Source organism: Dreissena polymorpha, chromosome 13 (genome assembly GCF_020536995.1).
Source record: "Dreissena polymorpha isolate Duluth1 chromosome 13, UMN_Dpol_1.0, whole genome shotgun sequence".
Taxonomy (NCBI): Eukaryota; Metazoa; Mollusca; class Bivalvia; order Myida; family Dreissenidae; genus Dreissena; species Dreissena polymorpha.
Window position 1 is genome coordinate 34,236,787 of NC_068367.1, and position 22,250 is coordinate 34,259,036.

The following is a 22,250-nucleotide window of genomic DNA, read 5'->3' on the forward strand; positions in this document are numbered from 1 at the left end:
GAATATAACTGTTTATGAAACAAAATTTTACGATTTGTACCAAACTTCATTCGTACCAAATTTCATTAATTTAACATAATTATTGAAAATAACATTGATTCAGATAGTCGTACCTATTGATTGAAAATTTGTATATTTTATAGATTACACAGTCACTTATGAACTATAAGTGAAGACCTGTATGAGTATGATTCTGAAGGAACTGATGGCAGTTATAGAGGTACAGACACTGGCAAGCAAGGGGAAAGCAAGGATTAATTGAGAAAATCGTTTTATTAAAAGTTTAACAATCTGTATAAGTGCTATGTTTTAAAAGCAATACAATTTATGTAATATATATTTTGGAAGGTAAAATTATTTTATAATCTTTAAAAGATTATTAATTTAATTAAATGAGCAAATAAGATATTGATTTGATCATAACATTAATACATAAATATGGCATATTTTAGATGAAAGGAATTTTTTTAACGCATTGACTTCTTTGTGTTTGACATAAAACAATAACTTGTTTGTATATTTAATAAAATATCATACACATTTTCATACTGTTTAAAGTAACTTTATACAATGTACAACTAATTACTTTAAATAAATACATGTGTTCTAATACATTTATTACAATGTTATAATACTTTTTTAAATAAAGATTTCAGATTCAGACGAAACTTTGCCGCCGTCTGACAAAGAAGCACTGCCACCTCTGGAGGAATGTGGTCAGGAAGTTGAATGGTCCCAGTCACCATTAGGATATTTTGTTAGTGTCAAGTGATTTTTAACAGGACTACATTTTTATGCCCCCAAAGGTGGGCATCTAGTGATTGCATTTCCGTCCGTATGTCCGTCTGTCCGTCATACTTTTTCAAATGTCTGTGCTTTGAGGTTACATAGAATGTCAATGGAGAAGGGAATTGCCGATTGTAAGGCATCATCCAAGTTATAAGACTACATCAATGTTCACTTCATTTTCATCAACACACAGCAATAACATCAGGCCATCCCTAAAAAATTGTTTGTTTGGCATAATCCGACCCAGGTAAATTTTGGTGGCTAGGTAGGTAGAGATTTAAAAAAAAATGTAAGTTTTTTTCTGACATTGAACTCCGACATATACCAAACTGAAAGGAATTATCAAATAAAGCTCCAAGTCTTCTGCCTCTGGTAAAGGTTTTTTCTGCACCGTCTGTATCACCGCACGTGTATTCGTAACGACAGTACGAAAAATTGTACGCATTTTGCACATGATATAAAATGTGCATATCGTTTGACTTCAGAAAATGAAAACAAGTAACCTTGCAAATACGTAATTAATATACTATTTGGTTGACATATTACTTTACAAAAGCATAATTTGTGAGTAAAACAACAACAAAGTAATTATAACATTTTAATATCAATCAAGAACAGAAAGGTGCAACATCTTCGACATGTAACTAATTATTTAATTATCATCCTTTAATTCAGATCGATAGTCGGTAGAAATTTGTAAAGTGATCAGCTTAAAATAATTACATTTATTGAGTGTTACGCTTCTTTTCATTTGATTATTTTTTATACGACTTTTGCCATCGGCCGTTATATTGTAGGCAGACGACAATATCAACTGTGTTTTCCATTATCTGCGCATAAATGGCCCAATATTACCCGATAGCGAATTCAATATTGATTTGCCAGCCACCATATGCGCTTCAAATTGTTCATGGAAACAAACAGAAAAATAGTTATAAAAACACTCCGGATTAAAATGGCGGATGATTTCACAGAAATTAAACGAGATTTAAGCATATTCGCAAAATATATTTTTTCTGGAGCCAAATTCGCTATACTTTCGCAAATGGCGAACGACAGCGCGAGCCCTGTAATAGTGAGCATTTAATCCAATAATAACACGTTCGCAATAATTTGATTGTTATAAATTCATTAAAAGCAATATTATTGCACATAACATATTATTTATTAATTAACTTTGGTAAAAGAATATACAAATACGACATGTATGCAGATATTGCTGATCTCTACGAGATATTGCTGATCTCTACGGTAATCATGATAAGTTTCCCGATATCACATACATATATCTAGATATGAATTCTGGGATCTGTTAAGATCCTTTCTTGTAAAACGGTTTTAGCTCAATTACTCAGTTGAATGAAACAAAATGAGCTAATTTATTAAAAAGTGATCATTGAAAATGTGAAACTTTATATCATGGTTAATAAACTATAATGACTTGATAATGGTTTGATGGCTGGATTCAAGGTCTATATGATAAGTGTAATGAATAATACACAACTGGTTTTAGCCTAATAAATTGAGATTTATTTATGCTATTATAATGGCACTTTGCATTGAACATGGTAGTTTGTTTTGCAATTCAAAATTACTGCAGTAAAAATATTGTTTCCGCTCAATAGCTTAACACATGAAATTATATTGTCTCAATGCATTATTGGTTCAAAATATTATCTATTGTTAAACAAGTATAGCTTTACATTTTCATTGAAGGTACCGGTTTGTCACTTTAAATGACTTTGTAGTTTGAAATTCAAATTAAAAAGAAATGTCAGCATACAAAAGGCAGCCATAAGCGTATAAGCACATTGTTCTTCAATAGGTTTATCATTAAAAACAATCAGTGTTTCTTTGTTCTTGTCATTGATAAAACAAAGAAATGAACTTGGTGAGGGTTGATACGCCTCAAATAGACTAAGCATGATATCCCTCCCCAGTGAATTCTGTTCAGCTTAAGTGTCATGCAAGCTCAATAGAAGATATGTTATACCTATTGAAATGTTACTAAAATAGAAATAACTTTAATGTTACATATCATTTTGTTTAGTTTAAAATTACAAATTTATTCTCTGTACGTATGCTTAATGATATCTATTTTCTGCACTACTGTTAACTGGTATTGCAATAGGTTTTGAAAACAATGAAAACATTTTGATAAAAAAACTACATAAAAAACTAGAACACTTTAAGTTCTTGAGCATATATAAGTTGTTTCCACCTGCCACTTTTTAGTATTGCATTATTTGTAGTAAAAACTGAATTGTTACATGTATTCTTGTAAAATTGCAAATTTTAAGGTAGCGCACCCATAATGATTTCCCGCGATTTCTTCGAGGATTGAAAAAGATTGCCGTGGCAGAGTGGTTAAGGCGATAGACTTGAAATCTTTTGGGATTTTCCCGCGCAGGTTCGAATCCTGCCGACAACGCATACTTTTTGCGATGCGTTTTATTTCTTTTCTAACGTAATTTGATTTAGTATAGCATATAAGCTATGTTTATTATCCCCATGTTTTTCGGAGAAAAAGTGGGGATATTGTGTGATGTGCGTCTGTCCGTCCGTCTGTCCGTCCTGGTCACCTGCTCCTCCTACACTATTAAGACTAAAACCTTGAAACTTACATACATGGTAGCTTTTAGCATATGTGCGACGGTGACAGTGACGGAATTTTGATCTGACCCCTGGGTCAAAAGTTATGGGGGTTGCGACGGGGCCGGGTCAGAGATTTTCACTCATTTTTTTGTTATTTTACATTTACTTCTTCATTTCTGCACCGATTTACTTCAAATTGATACCTGAGACTCTTTTATGACAATACGGTCAATCTCAACTATGCATGGCCCCATTACCAACCCTAGGGCACCCCGCCCACATAGGCCACGCCCACCCAAAATTGCCTTTTACTATAATTTCTTCATTTCCACACCGATTCACTTCAAATTGATACTGAACCTCTCCAGTGACAATACGGTCAATCTCAGCTATGCATGGCCTCATTACCAACCCTGGGGCGCCCCGCCCACATAGGCCATGCCCACATAGGTCACGCCCACCTAAAATTGCCTTTTACTATAATTTCTTCATTTCTACACCAATTCACTTCAAATCGATGCTGAACCTCTCTTATGACAATACAGTTAATCTCAACTATGCATTGCCCCATTACCAACCCTGGGGCGCCCCGCCCACATAGGCCACGCCCACCCAAAATTGCCTTTTACTATAGTTTCTTCGTTTCTACACCGATTCACTTCAAATTGATACTGAACCTCTCTTATGACAATATGGTCAATCTCCGCTATGCATGGCCCCATTACCAACCCTGAGGCGCCCCGCCCACATAGGCCACGCCCACCCAAAATTGCCTTTTACTATAACTTCTTCATTTCTACACCGATTCACTTCAAATTGACACTGAACCTCTCTTATGACAATACGGTTAATCTCAACTATGCATGGCCCTATTACCAACCCATGGGCGCCCTGTCCACATAGCCCACGCCCACCCAAAATTGCCTTTTACTATAATTTCCTTCATTTCTACACCGATTCACTTCCAATTGATACTGAACCTCTCTTATTACAATACAGTCAATCTCAACTATCATGCATGGCCTCATTACCAACCCTGGGCGCCCCTGGGTCAAACATGCGGCGTGGGGATACGCGTCGTTCTCTGCAGCGCCATTTCTAGTTGCATTTAAATTGTATTTAAATGAATCTAAAAGTATTGAATGTTTATTTCATTTTCAATATTTGTCATCTTAATTAATGCAGCAGTACTGTGGGATAAAGTAAAACCATGTATTATTTAATTTGTATCTCTATTTCATGATTATTATTTTTATATTCCATCCTATGGTGATCGGAGACTAAGAAAACAATGTAGACAAATCAGGTATTATTGATATATTAAGTGTATATTATTTACATTAGTTTTTTCACAGTCCCAATTTTTGAATTATGTACATAATGTTATTATTTAAACAAAAAATTATATGAGCCTCAATCTGGGAAAATGAGCTTTTTGCATAAAGTGTCCTCCCAGATTAGCCTGTGCATAAAGTGTCCTCCCATATTAGCCTGTGCATAAAGTGTCCTCCCAGATTAGCCTGTGCATAAAGTGTCCTCCCAGATTAGCCTGTGCATAAAGTGTCCTCCCAGATTAGCCTGTGCATAAAGTGTCCTTCCAGAGTAGCCTGTGCATAGTGTCCTACCAGATTAGCCTGTGCATAAAGTGTCCTCCCAGATTAGCCTGTGGAGTCCGCAAAGGCTCATCAGGCACGACAATTTCTACCTAAACTGGATTTTTGTTAAGGGGAGAGATCTTTAAACGAAAAATACAATAAAAGCGGAAAGCGTCTTCCCTGATTAGCATGTGCTATTTATTGTACATATATAACCATTTGAAAACACGGTTTGTCATAAAATGTCATATAAATTAACTTTCATGTCATGAAATTACATAGTGCAGGTATAGTAAATTAAATACTCATACCACAATTTTGCACTTTAAATTTATATTATTACATTATATTTTCTTAATGAGGTATTTTTTTGCAAAAAAGACACAGTATTTTTTATTATTATCATAAAAAGGTGCATTTCAATTCATTACAGCGTGCAATCCAAGAGGGGGAAGTTCTAAATAACTCGTATACAGCACTGTTGCAACCAACCGGGTTTCCTTCTCTGTGTGAAATGTATAATATATATAAAGTATGTTAATGCAATTTTTAATTCTGTCATATTAACAAATATATAGTACTTTTTAATGTGGGTTAGATTTTCTTTCAAAAATGTATATCCATTTATTACCTCCCCTGAATTTTGCAATTTATATTATATATTTAAACATTTACTCTTTTACATATAGGGTACAAAGTGTATATTTTCTGATTAGTATTCACTAATTATTTAAGAGAATGTATAATTCGCCATTGATTATGGTGACATTAAAAATATGTGGTGCTTGCTAACATAAGCTCTAACAGTGCGGCAGATATGCAAAGAGTATTGTGTCCAAAGCCAAAGGTGATATTTCTGGTCTGTGTAATTTTGCGCAGTGAATGAGGTCTATGCACTTCTTTCAAGATAGATGCAAACACTCCCGCAAGCATTGTTGCATTTATATGTTTCTTAACATTAATTAAGTACAAAAAGTTTTTCATTTACATATGCAGGGGATACATTTACGATGTCGATGATTTAGACATGGGACCAAAATAATGAAGTACGGCACCTTTCTTTTTTATGCTTAAGTTAAATACAAGAGCACCGCCTTGCGGGTGCAGACCGCTCATCTATTTTCTTTTTAAAGGTGAAGGGACTCTCAATTTCAATCACAAAGGAGGGAGGGGTGGAGTGAAGAGGGGTGTATAGTGTCGGGATGTGGTCATTTATTACATTATCTTCCAAAAATGCGAAAAAAATGCGGAAAAAAAAATCGGGGGTAGGGGGGGGGTGGGGGGAAGGGGATTCTTGGGTGCGATGGTTGGACGGTATTTCAAAAATCAAATAATAAAAATAAATATTTGTGTTTTTTAACTGTTACCCCTTCCAAAAAATTTGGGGGGGGGATGGGGTGGGGGGGGGGTATAGTGTGAGGGTGTGGTGGTCATTTGTTAGATGATCTTTAAAAAAAATGGGGGGGGGGATTCCGGGGGGCGTGGGGGATGGTTTGGGTGGAGTCTATTGTGGTATGTCAGGTAAGAGTTGTTTTGTCAAAGTATCGATCAAATCTAATCATAAATAAAGTTATGGCAGTTTTAGCAAAATTTAATAATTTGACCTTGAGAGTCAAGGTCATTCAAAGGTCAAGGTAAAATTCAACTTGCCAGGTACAGTAACCTCATGATAGCATGAAAGTATTTGAAGATTGAAAGCCATAGCCTTGATACTTTAGAAGTAAAGTGGATCGAAACACAAAATTTAACCATATATTCAAATTTACTAAGTCAAAAAAGGGCCATAATTCTGTAAAAATGACAACCAGAGTTATGCAACTTGTCCTTTTACTGTCCCCTTATTATAGTTTGCGAGTGTTCCAAGTATGGAAGCAATATCTATGATACTTTATGGGTACAGTGGACCAAAACACAAAACTTAACCACATTTTCAATTTTCTAAGTATAAAGGGCCCATAATTATGTCCAAATGCCAGTCAGAGTTACATCACTTTGCCTGCACAGTCCCCTTATGATAGTTAATAAGTGTTGCAAGTATGAAAGCAATAGCTTTGCTACTGTAGGAACAAAGTGGACCTAAACACAAAACTTAAACCAAATTTTCAATTTTCTAAGTATATAAAGGGAAAATAATTCGTTCAAAATGCCAGTCAGAGTTACATAACTTCGCCTGCACAGTCCCCTTATGATAGTTAGTAAGTGTTGCAAGTATGAAAGCAATAGCTTTGATACTTTAAGGAATAAAATGGACCAAAACACAAAACTTAACCAAAATTTTCAATTTTCTAAGTTTAAAAAGGGCACATAATTCTGTCAAAATGCACGCCAGAGTTATCTGACTTTGTCTGCCCAGTCCCCTAATGATAGTAAGTAAGTGTACCAAGTTTGAATGCAATAGCATTGATACTTTCTGAGAAAAGTGGACCTAAACGCAAAACTTAACCGGACGCCGACGCCGACGCCAAGGTGATGACAATAGCTCATAATTTTTTTTTCAAAAAATAGATGAGCTCAAAATCGTTTTAGAAATAATCTCGCCCTAAAACATAAATGGCATCCCTGCATATGGAAAACATCAATAAAACACAGTTTCGCGAGATTTTTTTGTTTTAACATTGTTTTTAAACGTAAACAAAAAATGAAATACATGTTAAAGAGTTTGAAAACAGTACAAGGGGTTACTATACATAAAGCATAGCTTCATAAAATTTATGAATGATTTAATATTATTAAACTTGTTTAAGATTAAAACAAATTATATTTTATTGCTTTGCTAAATTACATATTGTTTTGTAAAGAAATTGAATGCTCTGTTGCATGATAATGTGCAGACATATATTATTTGTTATCTTTAACAAACATCAAATAAGCTTTTGCCCGTAAATTAGGTCACACCTATTATCATATTAATAATAGACATGACATTCTAGTTGCCGACTATCATTAAAACCAACAAAGCATCTGAAATCAATACAATCATATAAAACAAGATAAGACATGACAAAACATATACAATCACGTTACATAACCATGAATACATAAAATACATGGACCTTACCGATTTAGGGAATCAAATACCTCTCACAGTCTCTCAATCACGACTTCTTTAGTTGTGCGTTTGCTGCAAATTAATATACATGTAAATATTATTAAGTGTCATTTAGTTTAACTTGTTTTTAAGTAAAAGATAAGACAAATGTACCATTGAGCTGTTATTTCCGGAGTCGCGAAAACATGTGATGCTTAACATCTAAATACTTTAAATCCTTATAGAAATACAAAACCATATGAATGCAGTTCACTACAAACATCAATCCACAAAATGCTATACCTCGAAACCAAATGCTACGATGTGTTAAACAAATAGACCAGTTCACGCGTGACGTCACGCGCACCTGCGTGTTTACATCCGGACTATATTGGTAGTCAAAAGAAAGATACAATCAATGGGGAGAAATAGAGTGTGATCGGTTATATTTAAACGATTATATTTAGATTTTATTTTTCAACATGCCAACAAGTTGTTCTGCGTTACTGAAACAAATAAGATTGAACACAATGAATAAATAGATCAATTCCAAATAAAAAACATTTACAAATTAACCATAATGGTTTTTGTCTGGGCAGGGGCCTATACCCTGGTCCGGGAAAACTAACATGTTGACACATTAAAAAAACATTTAATAAAATTAAATGCAATAGTTTTCATTTGATTGTTTGCATCAATCTTAAAATTGTTTAAGCCTTTGTATTCCGGTGTTTAATTGCCCCTTTGTTCTGCCTAATACGATTATCTCGTTTTGATCAGATATTGTCCAGACTAACTAACAACATGGTGTCATAAATCACACTAGGTGGCAGATGACAGTCTGGTCATTAAACGCAATTGATGATGCCACCATGTCTTCATTCTGGTAGTATTAAGTAACTAGGCATTTGGTTGAATAAATTTACCGCCGACATACTTAACAGTTGCTTAAATTAGATATGTTACATATTGTACAAATTTGAAGTCTATAGATTATCGGAAATTGAACACGGTAAAGATACAAGCCCGTTTTATTTATAAAAAATAAAGTATTTATAAATTATAAAATGTAAATAAAAAATATTTAACGTATTTAGCGGGCATCGGTTAATTATAAATACGTCATTCCGTATGAAGATGTAATGTTACGGCAATGCACGAAATACATCATAAAAACAAGAAATTACGTTTGACATCAATGGGGGTAAATAATAATGAAACAATATATGTATATATATATTATATATGTATATATATTATGTTGTGTGTGTGTGTGTGCGCGCGCGCGCGTGCGTGCGTGCGTGCGTGCGTGCGTGCGTGCGTGTGTATGTGTGTGTGTGTGTGTGTGTGTGTGTGTGTGTGTGTGTGTGTGTGTGTGTGTGTGTGTGTGTGTGTGTGTGTGTGTGTGTGTGTGTGTGTGTGTGTGTGTGTGTGTGTGTGTGTGTGTGTGTGTGTGTGTGTGTGTGTGTGTGTGTGTGTGTGTGTGTGTGTGTGTGTGTGTGTGTGTGTGTGTGTGTGTGTGTGTGTGTGTGTGTGTGTGTGTGTGTGTGTGTGTGTGTGTGTGTGTGTGTGTGTGTGTGGTGTGTGTTGTGTGTGTGTGTGTGTGTGTGTGTGGTGTGTGTGTGTGTGTGTGTGTGTGTGGTGTGTGTGTGTGTGTGTGTGTTGTGTGTGTGTGTGTGTGTGTGTGTGTGTGTGTGTGTGTGAGGTTTTGTTTTTCAGTTGTAGGTTAATATTCCTCAAGTCATTCTATGACAACACCCATCCAAATTTAAAATTACATGTTAATACCGTCATGAACTTAGCTTTTAATAGGGCTTTGTTGTACGTTTATTTTCAATGAAACACTGACACATTCTATCACTAATTTTTTATTACTCTTGTTTACGCATGCAATTGATAATTATAATTTCATAATTAGATGTATCATTATTTTATTGAAGCTTTTCTGCAAATAATTATACAGCTAATGCATAGAGATATTTGTTATCCCATTTTCCCCGCGACATTGACGGTATAACACCTTGTGGAATATACTTGCTTGTATTCAACACTGTGGAATATACCTGTCGCGTGCACGGACTACTTTTTAAATGACGTCATGCGATATGCGCTAAAATTAGGTCGATATTGTTTGGTTCATTGATCGAATTTTAAGGTCACCATTAGAAGAAAATGTGCATATTTTGCAGAAAAAAATATATATGACATATTCACCAAAAGAAATGTTAAAATAAAATATAAAATTACACGATTTTTGTTTTGTTATTTTTTTATTTATATTTACTTTACTTTATTTACTATATTTACTTTACCACTGAATGATTTTTCATAAGAAACAAAGTCGACAAAACTTAAGCTTCAAAATTATACGATCTTCAACCTTTAAATCAAGTCATATGACATAATTTTTCGCCATCCGTATAATGAATCAGCTGATTGATGGCGTCATAAAATGACATACTTATTGCGTCATTTTCCCCATTTTTTTGACGATTTTTTATAAACGCAACTTATTTCACATGTTTTCTACATGTACTGTATGTCGACATATCTGAATTGTCAATTGATCACATTTTCCTTATTTCGTGTTATGTGAATTGTTTATAACCAAAGCATATACTTTTCACATTGAACTTAAATATTAAGAATGTACAACAAGCCATACACATATCCCACAGTTCATGAATAATCTGCTATGTTTGCTTTCCTATTTAATTCACGTTAGGCATAGAGCTGTGTAAAGTATAAGATGGTAAAAATAGTACCACACTGGAATTGGAAACGTCCCATTTTGTACACGGGTATTTTCTACTCATTTATCTGTTGTGTACTGCAATGTTTTCCATTCTTTGTGTATTTATATATTACTGTAGATTATTTTCTCGTACAATAAGGGCATTTACCATAGATAAATAAAACATTGTGCAAGTTTAAACATAATTATGTTTGTATGCAGAAATCTGCAAATGCAACCGAGTTTACCAACGGCTATTATTAGATAAACTTCTCCGGTTCATTTGAACAGCAGTAATGTAGAGTACATGACGTAGCGTGTGACGAAGAAGAAAGTTTATCGCGTTCATAAACTCATTTGAATAAAGTGATAGAATGGCATAAGGGTCTTTATTTAACTATGCTAAAATAATTATTAAAGACCCTAGATGCAAAATCGTCAATTATTGATTTAAATGGATTATTAGATGGATTTTAAAGGATAATTAAAGGTAAAATACTAGTTCTTACAATTTACATGTTTTGATTTTTGTTTGTACTTTTGTCGTTCCCTGTTCTCGGGGAAATGATTTTAACATGGGCGCCATTGATGCATCGGATCACACACGGCATACCCATAACATTATATAAAAAAACACGTTCTGCGCGTCCTTAAATTCGTCGTCCGAAGTCGGAAAACGTATTGCCCAGTATATTTTGTCAAATAAAGTGTCAGTCGCTGCAATTGTCTGTTTATTTGTCAAAATTGTCAAGGTCTTCGATAGCTAAAGAAACTTCAGCGTACAGTTTATTTAGTATTGACAGACCTGTACAAAGTCGCGCCAGTCAAAAATCATAAAAAGCGACATTTAAAGTTATGGTAGCCAGAACTAGGTCGTCGATGGTGTACATGTATGTTGACATCGACAGCATTTTGTCAGGAGTAATGGCCGCCATATTGGATTTTGATCATTTTCTTTCGAAAATAAAATAAATTATAGTAAAGTAAAATCTTCTTTTCGCGGTCGTAATGTTTTAAAATTCGCATACTGCGTAAAATTGAATGTAGGCATATGGTGATATTTTTACTTGTTTTACAGTTTGTGTGTGAATTTTTTAAAGACTATTTTGCGTACCAGAACAAATACATGTATATCAGTTATCACCACGCATGGTTACATTTGTTTGATTTTAAGCGCTTTTATGACTGAATTAAAACTATTGTTAAGGTTATTAGATCTATTTATGTTAAATGTCACGTTGAAAAAATCAAATGGGATAAATAGAATACTAGGTTTAGCGTTGAATACATAGAAGTTTATGTTGCTCGGCTCGAACACCGAAAGCGCTCGCCAAGGCTCGCGCTTCCGGCGTTCTAAGCCTCGCAACATAAACTTCTCTGTATTCAACGCTAACCTAGTATTCTCTATGTGTCGAATTGCCTGTCGTTCAGTCTTCAGACAATCTAAACTACTTTGATGCTAATGACGCGTTCTTTTAAAATGCAAATTGACTCTTCACTCTGAACAAGTCTTTCGTGTTTAAACTTTTCTCTCAACTGCCAGAAATGACCACGTGACCAATTTATGCGAGAGAACGAAAGTAAAATAAACCAAAAGATAAAGGTTACAAATCAACATTATATATTGGTAAAAGAACCACAGGGCTACACTGTTATGTTTGAATTTCTATCCGTTATGTATTTGTTTGGTCCTCGTAATCAAAATATCCGTTTTTTAATATTTGATATTTATTTAATAAATATAGTTATTCAGAACAAAATTAGTGGGAGGTATAGGTTTGTTTAACGATATTTATCGTTTCATCGTGTAACCTGAAGTAGCATAACTTTTAATTTTTAGCCATGCCCATTCTTTATGTATAGCCAGACATTGCGACGTCTAACATGTCGATAAGCGGCAAACAAAAGCATGCGCTAGTTTCTGCTATGCAACTTCAAGGCAGAGATGTCACAGGTTCACAGCATAGGTGGCAGCTTCCATTACATCGGCGTGTGTTTTTTTCTATTGTAAATAGTTTGAGTTAAAACCCAACGTTTTAAAGGAATGACATTATATTCCCAGTCATGTGTGTTAATGTATTGGAAAGTAGCTTGGTAACTGTAAAGATATTCATCAAACAATGCAACTTTATATTGAATAAGGAAGGAATTTTAGTTGCGCATGTCCACTTTAACGGGAGGATACACTGAAGGTGGAGTATGCGACGTATAATATAAATATAATGTACATCAACTTTTTATTTTTAGTATAGACCGGTGTATAAACAAAGCTATGGGACAAAGACAGTGTGCAATTACAGGCTTCTAAACTATGAATGCTTTTGATCATTTAATTTCTACTCTTTCTAAAGCGCATTTTAATACATATATGAGGACATTCCACTGAGGCAGATTTCTGCATTTTAACGCAAACAAATTAAACATGATTTGTATTTGAGAGGAGCAAATTTTCGCCTTGCGTCATTTTGACCCAACAAAATCCCGATCAGCGTCGCAACATCAATCAAACACAACACAACACAAGTCAATTGTAATGACACAGTAATGCTACTACTAGACATCACAATAGTCAATTAAAAACACCCTGTATGGCGCGAATCGACCACTGGGACGCCGTTTAACATATCTCAATGTTAAACATGTTACAGAAATCAATACCTGTATATAAATGGGGAGAGCGCAATCACAGCTTTATTATTATTAACATGCTCCTTTTTAGTATGCTATGTGTAACAATGCTATAAGTACATAATTAGTTTAGCTGCCTTGATCCTTTTGTTGAAAACATTGTCTGCTCAAGTTAAGTGGAAGTAAAAAAACCTTTAACTATTGTTTGGTTCAATTACAATATTTGAAATCTTTAAACAACTAAAAAATGTAAATAGCTATATCGAATATCCCTTCCCAGTGAATGCATTTATGTCAAACGGTAAATATCAAATAACCACATGTTTTGGTATTCAAATATGTTCATTGTCTACTCTTAGCTTAAACATATTTATTTCGTTTGGCAAGTACAAAATGTCAAAATACACAATACAATCGATATCAGAAAAGGATTAAAACGAAAGAAATAATTTATTTATTGGCAGTGTATTCGGAACAATATAACTTAGTTAATACTAGACATAGTCTACTCATAAATTGTACAAAATATATAAAGGATGATTCAGCATAGTTGGTATAGGGCTATAAATATTTTAACTGGCACTATAATTTCATGATCAAAATTATATATTTTCTAATAAATACCTTGCATAAATCTTAAACTCTTTGTCCCATTGTCGTATCAAGGAATTTAAATTAAAACCTGTTGCATTTCTTTCAAAACATTCCTCTTTTATCTCAAAACTCCACCGATTGAGGGACATGTTTATTTTTTGGTGACTTGCCAATTTTACAACTTTTTATCACAGCGTCAAACAAGAGCTGTGTTTGTGAAAAGAAATGCCCCCTACTCGACTTTGAAGCCACAATTTCAAAGGTTTGGCCATGTTCAGGTTTTGTCTGCGATTTTGTTGAAATCGGTAACACGCACACAATTTTAAATGTGATATATAGTTACTCAATCGGGTCAAAATTATTTCAAAGTGTATAGGTAAACAATGCAGGGAACCTTTTATTTTAGAACATTTTAAGACTCGTTTCTTCGTCAAATATCAATCGACAAGAACAAATCACAGCCTTGATCTGTAAGTCATGAAGAAAGACTCACAAACGCAGGTAAGCATTTAAAAGTGTTTTTTTAATTATCTGGACAAGTGTTATTTTTAGAGAAAGTCGATGGCCCGAATGATCGGAACGACACTATAACTTGATCTGTACGTCATGTAGGTAGACGCACACTCCAAAAGTACGGCCAGTGTCTGAAAGCGATTCGGTAAAATATTCCGAAAAGTGTTATGTTAAAAATATGCTTAAGTCCAAGGCTTCGTAAACAAAATCAACCGAAACGAAATTAAAACCATCCGCAAACACAAACAATCAGGGTTGAGCGTTTAGGAAAAAAACTGTTATTCTAGAAAAAAGTTGACAGAGTCAATTCCCAAATATTCGTCCAAAAACAGGTAAATATCTGAAAGCGTTAAGGATGAAAACTCCGAAAACGGAATGGCGGACGGAGGGACAGACGGACGTAAAGACTGTCAGACAGACATACAGTGTGGCTGCTATAATTGTCCTATTCATAAAAAAATTTGGCAGCTACATTGCGCGAGCCTGATAGATTTTTCCGTCTCTCAACGTCAATACCAAATTGATTTAATTCAACTTAAACGAGTTTTAAGATGCAGATCTAGTTACAAAAGTGATGTACTTAAAAACACCTGATGTACTTAAAACACCGATAAACATGCAGTACAAAAGGTCTTTAAAGTGGAAAGCATCATGAACAACTTTATTGACACACATTTTCTTGAATTATACATAGAACGTTAATGAAAAATGTCAAAAATTAACAAAACAAACAAACACAATAATGTAACTTGCAATCGTAAATGAATGGAAGAACACCAAAGTGAAAACATTATTCACATGAATGTTATAAACGAAGTTCAGAACAACTTTTCGTGAAAAGAAAAAAACAACGCACCATACAAAAGAAATACATATTTGCAATCCGAATTATGTCTGGTTATTATAAGCGTGCAATTTCAAAATTCATGACCGTACCACCAGCGACGATTTACCAGGCAAGTGTTATCCGAGAAACTTAAAGGCATAATTATAATATAATATTTTTTTTTCATTATATCGAAGAATGATTTGTCTGAAAATTAACACTTTACTTACATAATCGCTTAGTTAATTTGTATTTTGGAAAGGTGATATGCACAAAATCATATTCACTGTGTCACTAGCATACACTGACATTACTCTATTTTTAGTACAAGAATGTTACTCGATCCAACAATGACGGACTTCCCTAAGCTGCACATTGACAATGGATTGTCCAAATTTGGTATTGCTAGAGCAGTAATCTTTTTCTTCCCTTCACTGTCCACCTGTATGATATTGTTTTTCCCACATACCAGCACTTGTCCGTTTTCTGTTACATGTACTGCGGTCGGCCTTTGTAAGAGTCGATCCGTGAAGATGGATAATATAGTACCGTCCCTAGACAGCGTGAGTAGCTCGCTCAAAGAGTTCGTTACAAATATCTTGTCGCCACTTTGGTTAACTGCGCAATTGTAAACTGTAAGAAAGATAAGAATAAATGTGTACATATTTTGTTTTATAAATTTATGAATGCATGAGGTATTGATTCCTGCGAGCGTTATCAATTAAAATAGTTTCGTATTAGTAATTATTCATTTCACCTACATATTAAAAACGTCATACGTGTCAAGTAATTATATTAAGGTATATATAAGACGCAAATAATCTGACCTCCCGAATCTTCATACAAGTTCTTCACTGGTTTTCCATCCAGAGTGTAGTGGTACAATGCTGACCCAGATGTGATGTACATGTCGTCGTTGCTTATCGCCATTCCACAACAATCATGTGAAAATTGAAATTGAAATTGAAAGCTGAGTTTGTTAAAGGTTAGATTTCTTTCTTTTAGGTTATACATACACTGAATTTGGCCTTTCCCGGATATGGCTATTCGACCATTAGGCGAAAAATAGCATATACCAAATGGATGAAAATCCAGATTAATTTGACTCAGCACAGAGAAGTCATTGTCTAATATCTTTACATTCTTGTTGTTATAATCAGTCATGAATACTAATCCATCGTGGAAACACATTCCTCGGATTTCAGTCTTTTTATCATTGTTTTTTCTCACATGGTACATAGCCTCGCCTACAAAACGTATTTCTTCGTTTTCCTTAACTTGATTACTATAAAGAATCATACCAAGGTCCTGTCGTTGGGATAAGTAACTCTCAATCGATGTGTTTGTTTTAAAAGAAATTTTAATTTCCTTTATTCTAGAATGATCGTTTATATACTTTTCACATTCAAGTTTGCTGACCATACAATTCTTAAAAGCTGTGAATGAAAGTTCTTTCCCCTTTGTCATCATTTCTTGAATTGCTTTTCCGAGGTCTCTCAGGTTTGAACTGAGTCTTTTGGCGTTTTCAACGTCATTTCTGAGAGGTGTATTTAAAATGTTCAGTATACCGTCCAGTTTTTCTACTGTCTCCTTTTCAAGTTTATTTAAAATATAATTATTTGTGTGTCTCGTTTTTTTAATTTCTTGCAAACTTTCATTGTATGATTCAAGCAAAACTAGGATAGTGCTTTCTTGATTGCTCTGCAACTGATTCAGTTCTTCAAGAATAGTGTCAAACCTTTCTTGAAGTTGTTGCAAATCGTCTGTTATTTCTTCTTCATGTGATTCAACGATAGGCACCACACAAGCGCATTGCCTGGATGGACGATTAATTAATACATGTACTTGTATATATAATACTAAATAATATTAACAAACAATATTTTACTTTTCCTTCTTTTTTGTCAGAATGCATGTAATCGATAGATTATCATTAATATGTATTCTTTTATATTGTTGGCATTTAAATATCAAACCTTTTTTTTTAAAGAAACGTTTATGGTTAACAATCATAATTCCTAAGCCGTATACGCCAATATGCGTTTTGATAATGAAAATAATCAAGCAGCAAAACTGACGTATTCGTACGAAAAATATATTAAAGCTTATTAAGCTTTACATCGAGCTCCGCACTTTTTAAATTTCATGTGAATTGTACGTATATACTTGGACAAAATGTCTCCTCCTGTTTTATAAAAATGAAGCAACATTGGAATGTTTACTTACCTATGATTAAACACGACGCACGAATTACAACACATCACACAGTGGTTCTCGCAATAAAATTTCAAGTTTTCATTTCTGTGTTCCCTGCAATTTTCTAAAACGTCATGGGTTACTTTCGAAACAGGCCATTGGTTAAGTTCTTCCCGTCCAAACGTTTCATGCTTTTTAAACAATTTTCCATGGATTAGTACACATTGGCAACAATAGAACTTAGAGCACAGCTTGCAGAAACTTGCCGCTTCTTGAGATATACCTTCTTCTTCGCAAGAAGAACACATGTATTCTACAACATGATCAGATCCTGTCATGTCAATACATGTAAAAGCCATGTTGCTGATTTACCAATTAAAACCTAGACTTATTAAATCCCATATTCAACTACTGTTTAAATGCGCATTCAAAATGACAAAACTTATCTCAGCCGGACAACACCACTGACGCATGCGTACTCGTTTAACATTAAATCAGACGAAAAGCAAACTACTGTTGAAAGTATAGGTCACTCAGTCAAACATCTTGTCATGTGATTCCTTATCAAAAAGGAACTTGCGATTGCGTTATCGCGTAAGTGCCCCTAAACATAGAAATGTCTGCATATGTGCTATATCCGACGTCTTCAAATTTCAGAACACTTTATCATTAGTCGTTTGCTTGAACCATGTACTTGTTGAAAGTTAGGGTTCGTGCTCCCGAAATATAATAAATAAAACACTTGGCATCGACATTACTCTGCGAGTACACTAAAAGTCATATTTATTGCCAAAATAAGGTAATTTTAAAGGAGACCTCTAAACATTGACGCCTTCATGTGTTCGTATCATTCACATTTTGAACCTAATCTGGGCCAAGACAGCATTTTAAACGGAATCTTGACACAAGTTTAGTTAGTCCGTGACCATAAAATCTGGGTTGCCACTGATAATGGTCTATATTGGACAAAAAGCAATGACCCATTTTATAAATTTAAAATGCAGAACCTGTGTTTGTCGTATTAAAGATAACTTTATCACAAAGGGGCTTTTTTCACAGATTTTGGGATGTATTGAAGTTTGTCATTAAATGAATTATATTGATAAATGTAAACATTCCCAGATCGAAAAAGCTCCAGTAAAAAAACAAGAATAAAATTAAAGAAAGAAAAAAAGTAACACTCTACTGGGCTCGAACCACGACCCCTGGAATAAAATTCTATCGCTTAGACTACTCGGCCATCCGTGCTCATACAACGAGTGATGTATTTTATACTTTATATAAGCAGCGTCGTAGTATCACAAAATATAACGAAAACAACATAACTCTCCAAGTTATTCAATCGTTTCGCGTTGCAACACTTTATAATGTTCAGGTTTTTAAATTGTCAAAAATTGCATATAATGGATATTTAAGAGCATGGTAAATGTTCAATATTATTGTTTCCACACAAATATTATAACTTCAACTAATTTTGCGAATCAGAAACATTTTTTTTCAATTTTGTCAATTTACCGAAACGTGAAAATGACCCTTTAAGTCCTTGAAGAGCAATTTCTGCATTTTGAATTCGATAATAAGAGACCAGTGGAAGGAAATCAGAACAAAGATGAATTATACCCTCTGCAGTTATGTCAAGCACTCATCAATTAGAATTGTTCTCGTTTAATAGCCGTATCAAACGGGAGTTACACTTCTTTAAAATATAAATAAAAACATCTAAGATTGTGAATCCACTGTTGGTTCTCGTTCCCATGAATGTGTATGTGCGCATGGAACAAAAAAGAAAATGAGTTACATATTCTGGCTTAGGCATGTTGGACATTCAGCACAGCTTATCTGAAATAGGGCCTATTTCCTAATGAAGCCCAATTGCTCGGAAAGTTACATTCGAAAAAGTACATACATATAAATGCAGCGAAGCATTAACGTGTACAATAAAGTCAAGAGTTCATATTGTTTCGCATCAAACAATGTACAAGAACTCGGAGTTAGCTTGCATAATGGAGTGCCCTTTATTGAACTAGTAACATGATGACTTGTGTGATGGAAGTTGAGGACACACGCTTCTACATTTAATAATTTGAACATATGTAGAAAGAAAAATACAAATCGGATATGAATTCACCCTGAAAACGTTATTCTTGTTGATCCGTTTTCTTTAAATGTAACAAAATTAAAATGCCTGTTAGTGAATGTCTTTTTAATTTGCTGTTCGCATTTGTTGGCAAAAAAAAAATTCATTACAATAAGAGTTTAGGCGCGTTTTGTGCCTGTTACGGACGCGCCTGTTAGAAACTTAAAAAGCGATATAAAACAAGGGCTGTTTGTAAAACATGCATGCCCCCCATATGTGCTCTCAGTTGTAGGGACAGCCATTTTGTAAATATGTTTTTGTCACTGTGACCTTGACCTTTGACCTAGTGACCTGAAAATCAATAGGGGTCATCTGCCAGTCATGATCAATGTACCTATGAAGTTTCATGATCCTAGGCATAAGCGTTATTGAGTTATCATCCGGAAACCATTTTACTATTTCGGGTCACCGTGACCTTGACCTTTGACCTAGTGACCTGAAAATCAATAGGAGTCATCTGCCAGTCATGATCAAACTACCTATCAAGTTTCATGATCCTAGGCATAAGCGTTCTTGAGTTATCATCCGGAAACCATTTTACTATTTCGGGTCACCGGGACCTTGACCTTTCACCTTGTGACCTGAAAATCAATAGGGGTCATCTGCAAGTCATTGTCAATCTACCTATCAAGTTTCATGATCCTAGGCATAAGCGTTCTTGAGTTATCATCCGGAAACCATTTTAATATTTCGGGTCACTGTGACCTTGACCTTTGACCTAGTGACCTGAAAATCAATAGGGGTCATCTGCAAGTCATGGTCAATCTACCGATCAAGTTTCATGATCCTAGGCATAAGCGTTCTTGAGTTATCATCCGGAAATTCTTTTACTATTTCGGGTCACCGTGACCTTGACCTTTGACCTAGTGACCTGAAAATCAATAGGGGTCATCTGCCAGTTATGATCAATGCACCTATGAAGTTTCATGATCCTAGGCATAAGCGTTCTTGAGTTATCATCCGGAAACCATTTTACTATTTCGAGTCACCGTGACCTTGACCTTTGACCTTGTGACCTGAAAATCAATAGGGGTCATCTGCGAGTCCTGATCAATTTACCTATCAAGTTTCATGATTCTAGGCATAAGCGTTCTTGAGTTATAATCCGGAAACCATTTTAATATTTCGGGTCACTGTGACCTTGACCTTTGACCTAGTGATCTCGAAATCAATAGGGGTCATCTGCGAGTCATGGTCAATCTACCTATCAAGTTTCATGATCCTAGGCATAAGCGTTCTTGAGTTATCATCCGGAAACCATTTTACTATTTTGGGTCACCGTGACCTTGACCTTTGACCTAGTGACCTGAAAATCAATAGGGGTCATCTGCCAGTTATGATCAATGTACCTATGAAGTTTCATGATCCTAGGCATAAGCGTTCTTGAGTTATCATCCGGAAACCATTTTACTATTTCGGGTCACCGTGACCTTGACCTTTGACCTAGTGACCTGAAAATCAATAGGGATCATTTTCCAGTCATGATCAAACTACCTATCAAGTTTCATGATCCTAGGCATAAGCGTTCTTGAGTTATCATCCGGAAACCATTTTACTATTTCGGGTCACCGTGACCTTAACCTTTCACCTTGTGACCTGAAAATCAATAGGGGTCATCTGCGACTCATGATCAATCTACCTATCAAGTTTCATGATCCTAGGCATAAGCGCTCTTAAAGTATCATCCGGAAACCATTTTACTATTTCGGGTCACAGTGACCTTGACCTTTGACCTAGTGACCTCAAAATCAATAGGGGTCATCTGCGAATCATGATCAATGTACGTATGAAGTTTCATGATCCTTGGCCTAAGCGTTCTTGAGTTATCATCCGGAAACCACCTGGTGGACGGACCGACCGACCGACATACCGACAGACCGACCGACCGACATACCGACATGTGCAAAGCAATATACCCCCTCTTCTTCGAAGGGGGCATAAATATGAACGCATTTCCATATGTGCGCAGGATTTATTTAAATGGTGTTCAGGTGTTGCTTACTCAGTTTATCGCCTAAGGGTTATTTTACCTCTCTCGAGTCCGTTTGCTGTGAAGAACCAGTATTTGGTGATTTTTTGGGAGATTTAAAGAACGCTCTCACAAGAGGGGTCGAACGCATGACCTCCCGGTCACTAGGCGTATGCGACATCCACTACGCCACGGCAATCTCGAATATTTAATTTGTTTATCAAGGTTAATAACATAGATCTAAACATCAAAACACGATTGGTACCAATGTGGACGTCGCCTTGGAATGGTCAGTTAAAAGTATAGGTGATTGAATTAACCTTGATTGCATCGAATGCCATAGGCTTACTGAACTGTTCCCACGACCGTTTACTATGAAGAACTGATCTTGGGGAAGATTTAACAAGAAATATCTTTAAAAAAAGATATACGGCGTTGATTGTGGTTGCAGTTAATGAAAGGTAAAGACTTCAATGAATGAGATCAAAGATAGCGAATGTCTTTTTCTGTGCAGTTCTTAGCTGCAGCAAACGCAGTACGGGATGATACGCGGAGTTTTCGCGGCTTATTTTACATTATTACATATTGCTGGTCATAAACGCATAGATACAAAACAGAAAACCAAAAGAAGAATGGAAGTGAAATT

The 22,250-nt window shown here is 35.0% G+C and overlaps 1 protein-coding gene and 1 non-coding gene across 2 annotated transcripts; one reads left to right on the forward strand and one right to left on the reverse strand.

Moving 5' to 3' along the window:
- The first annotated feature begins 3,138 nt into the window (after positions 1-3,138).
- On the forward strand, positions 3,139-3,220 carry Trnas-uga (transfer RNA serine (anticodon UGA)). The gene has a single exon. It is a non-coding gene; the product is annotated as a tRNA-Ser (tRNA).
- A 12,078-nt stretch (positions 3,221-15,298) lies between these two features.
- LOC127856303 (uncharacterized) lies at positions 15,299-17,929 on the reverse strand. Its single transcript, XM_052392422.1, has 3 exons — positions 17,529-17,929; positions 16,130-17,118; positions 15,299-15,935 (listed from the first exon to the last, which is right to left on the reverse strand). Exons 1-3 carry the CDS (start codon positions 17,855-17,857, stop codon positions 15,613-15,615), a joined length of 1,641 nt encoding a protein of 546 aa, XP_052248382.1. The 5' UTR covers positions 17,858-17,929; the 3' UTR covers positions 15,299-15,612.
- Positions 17,930-22,250: the final 4,321 nt, after the last annotated feature.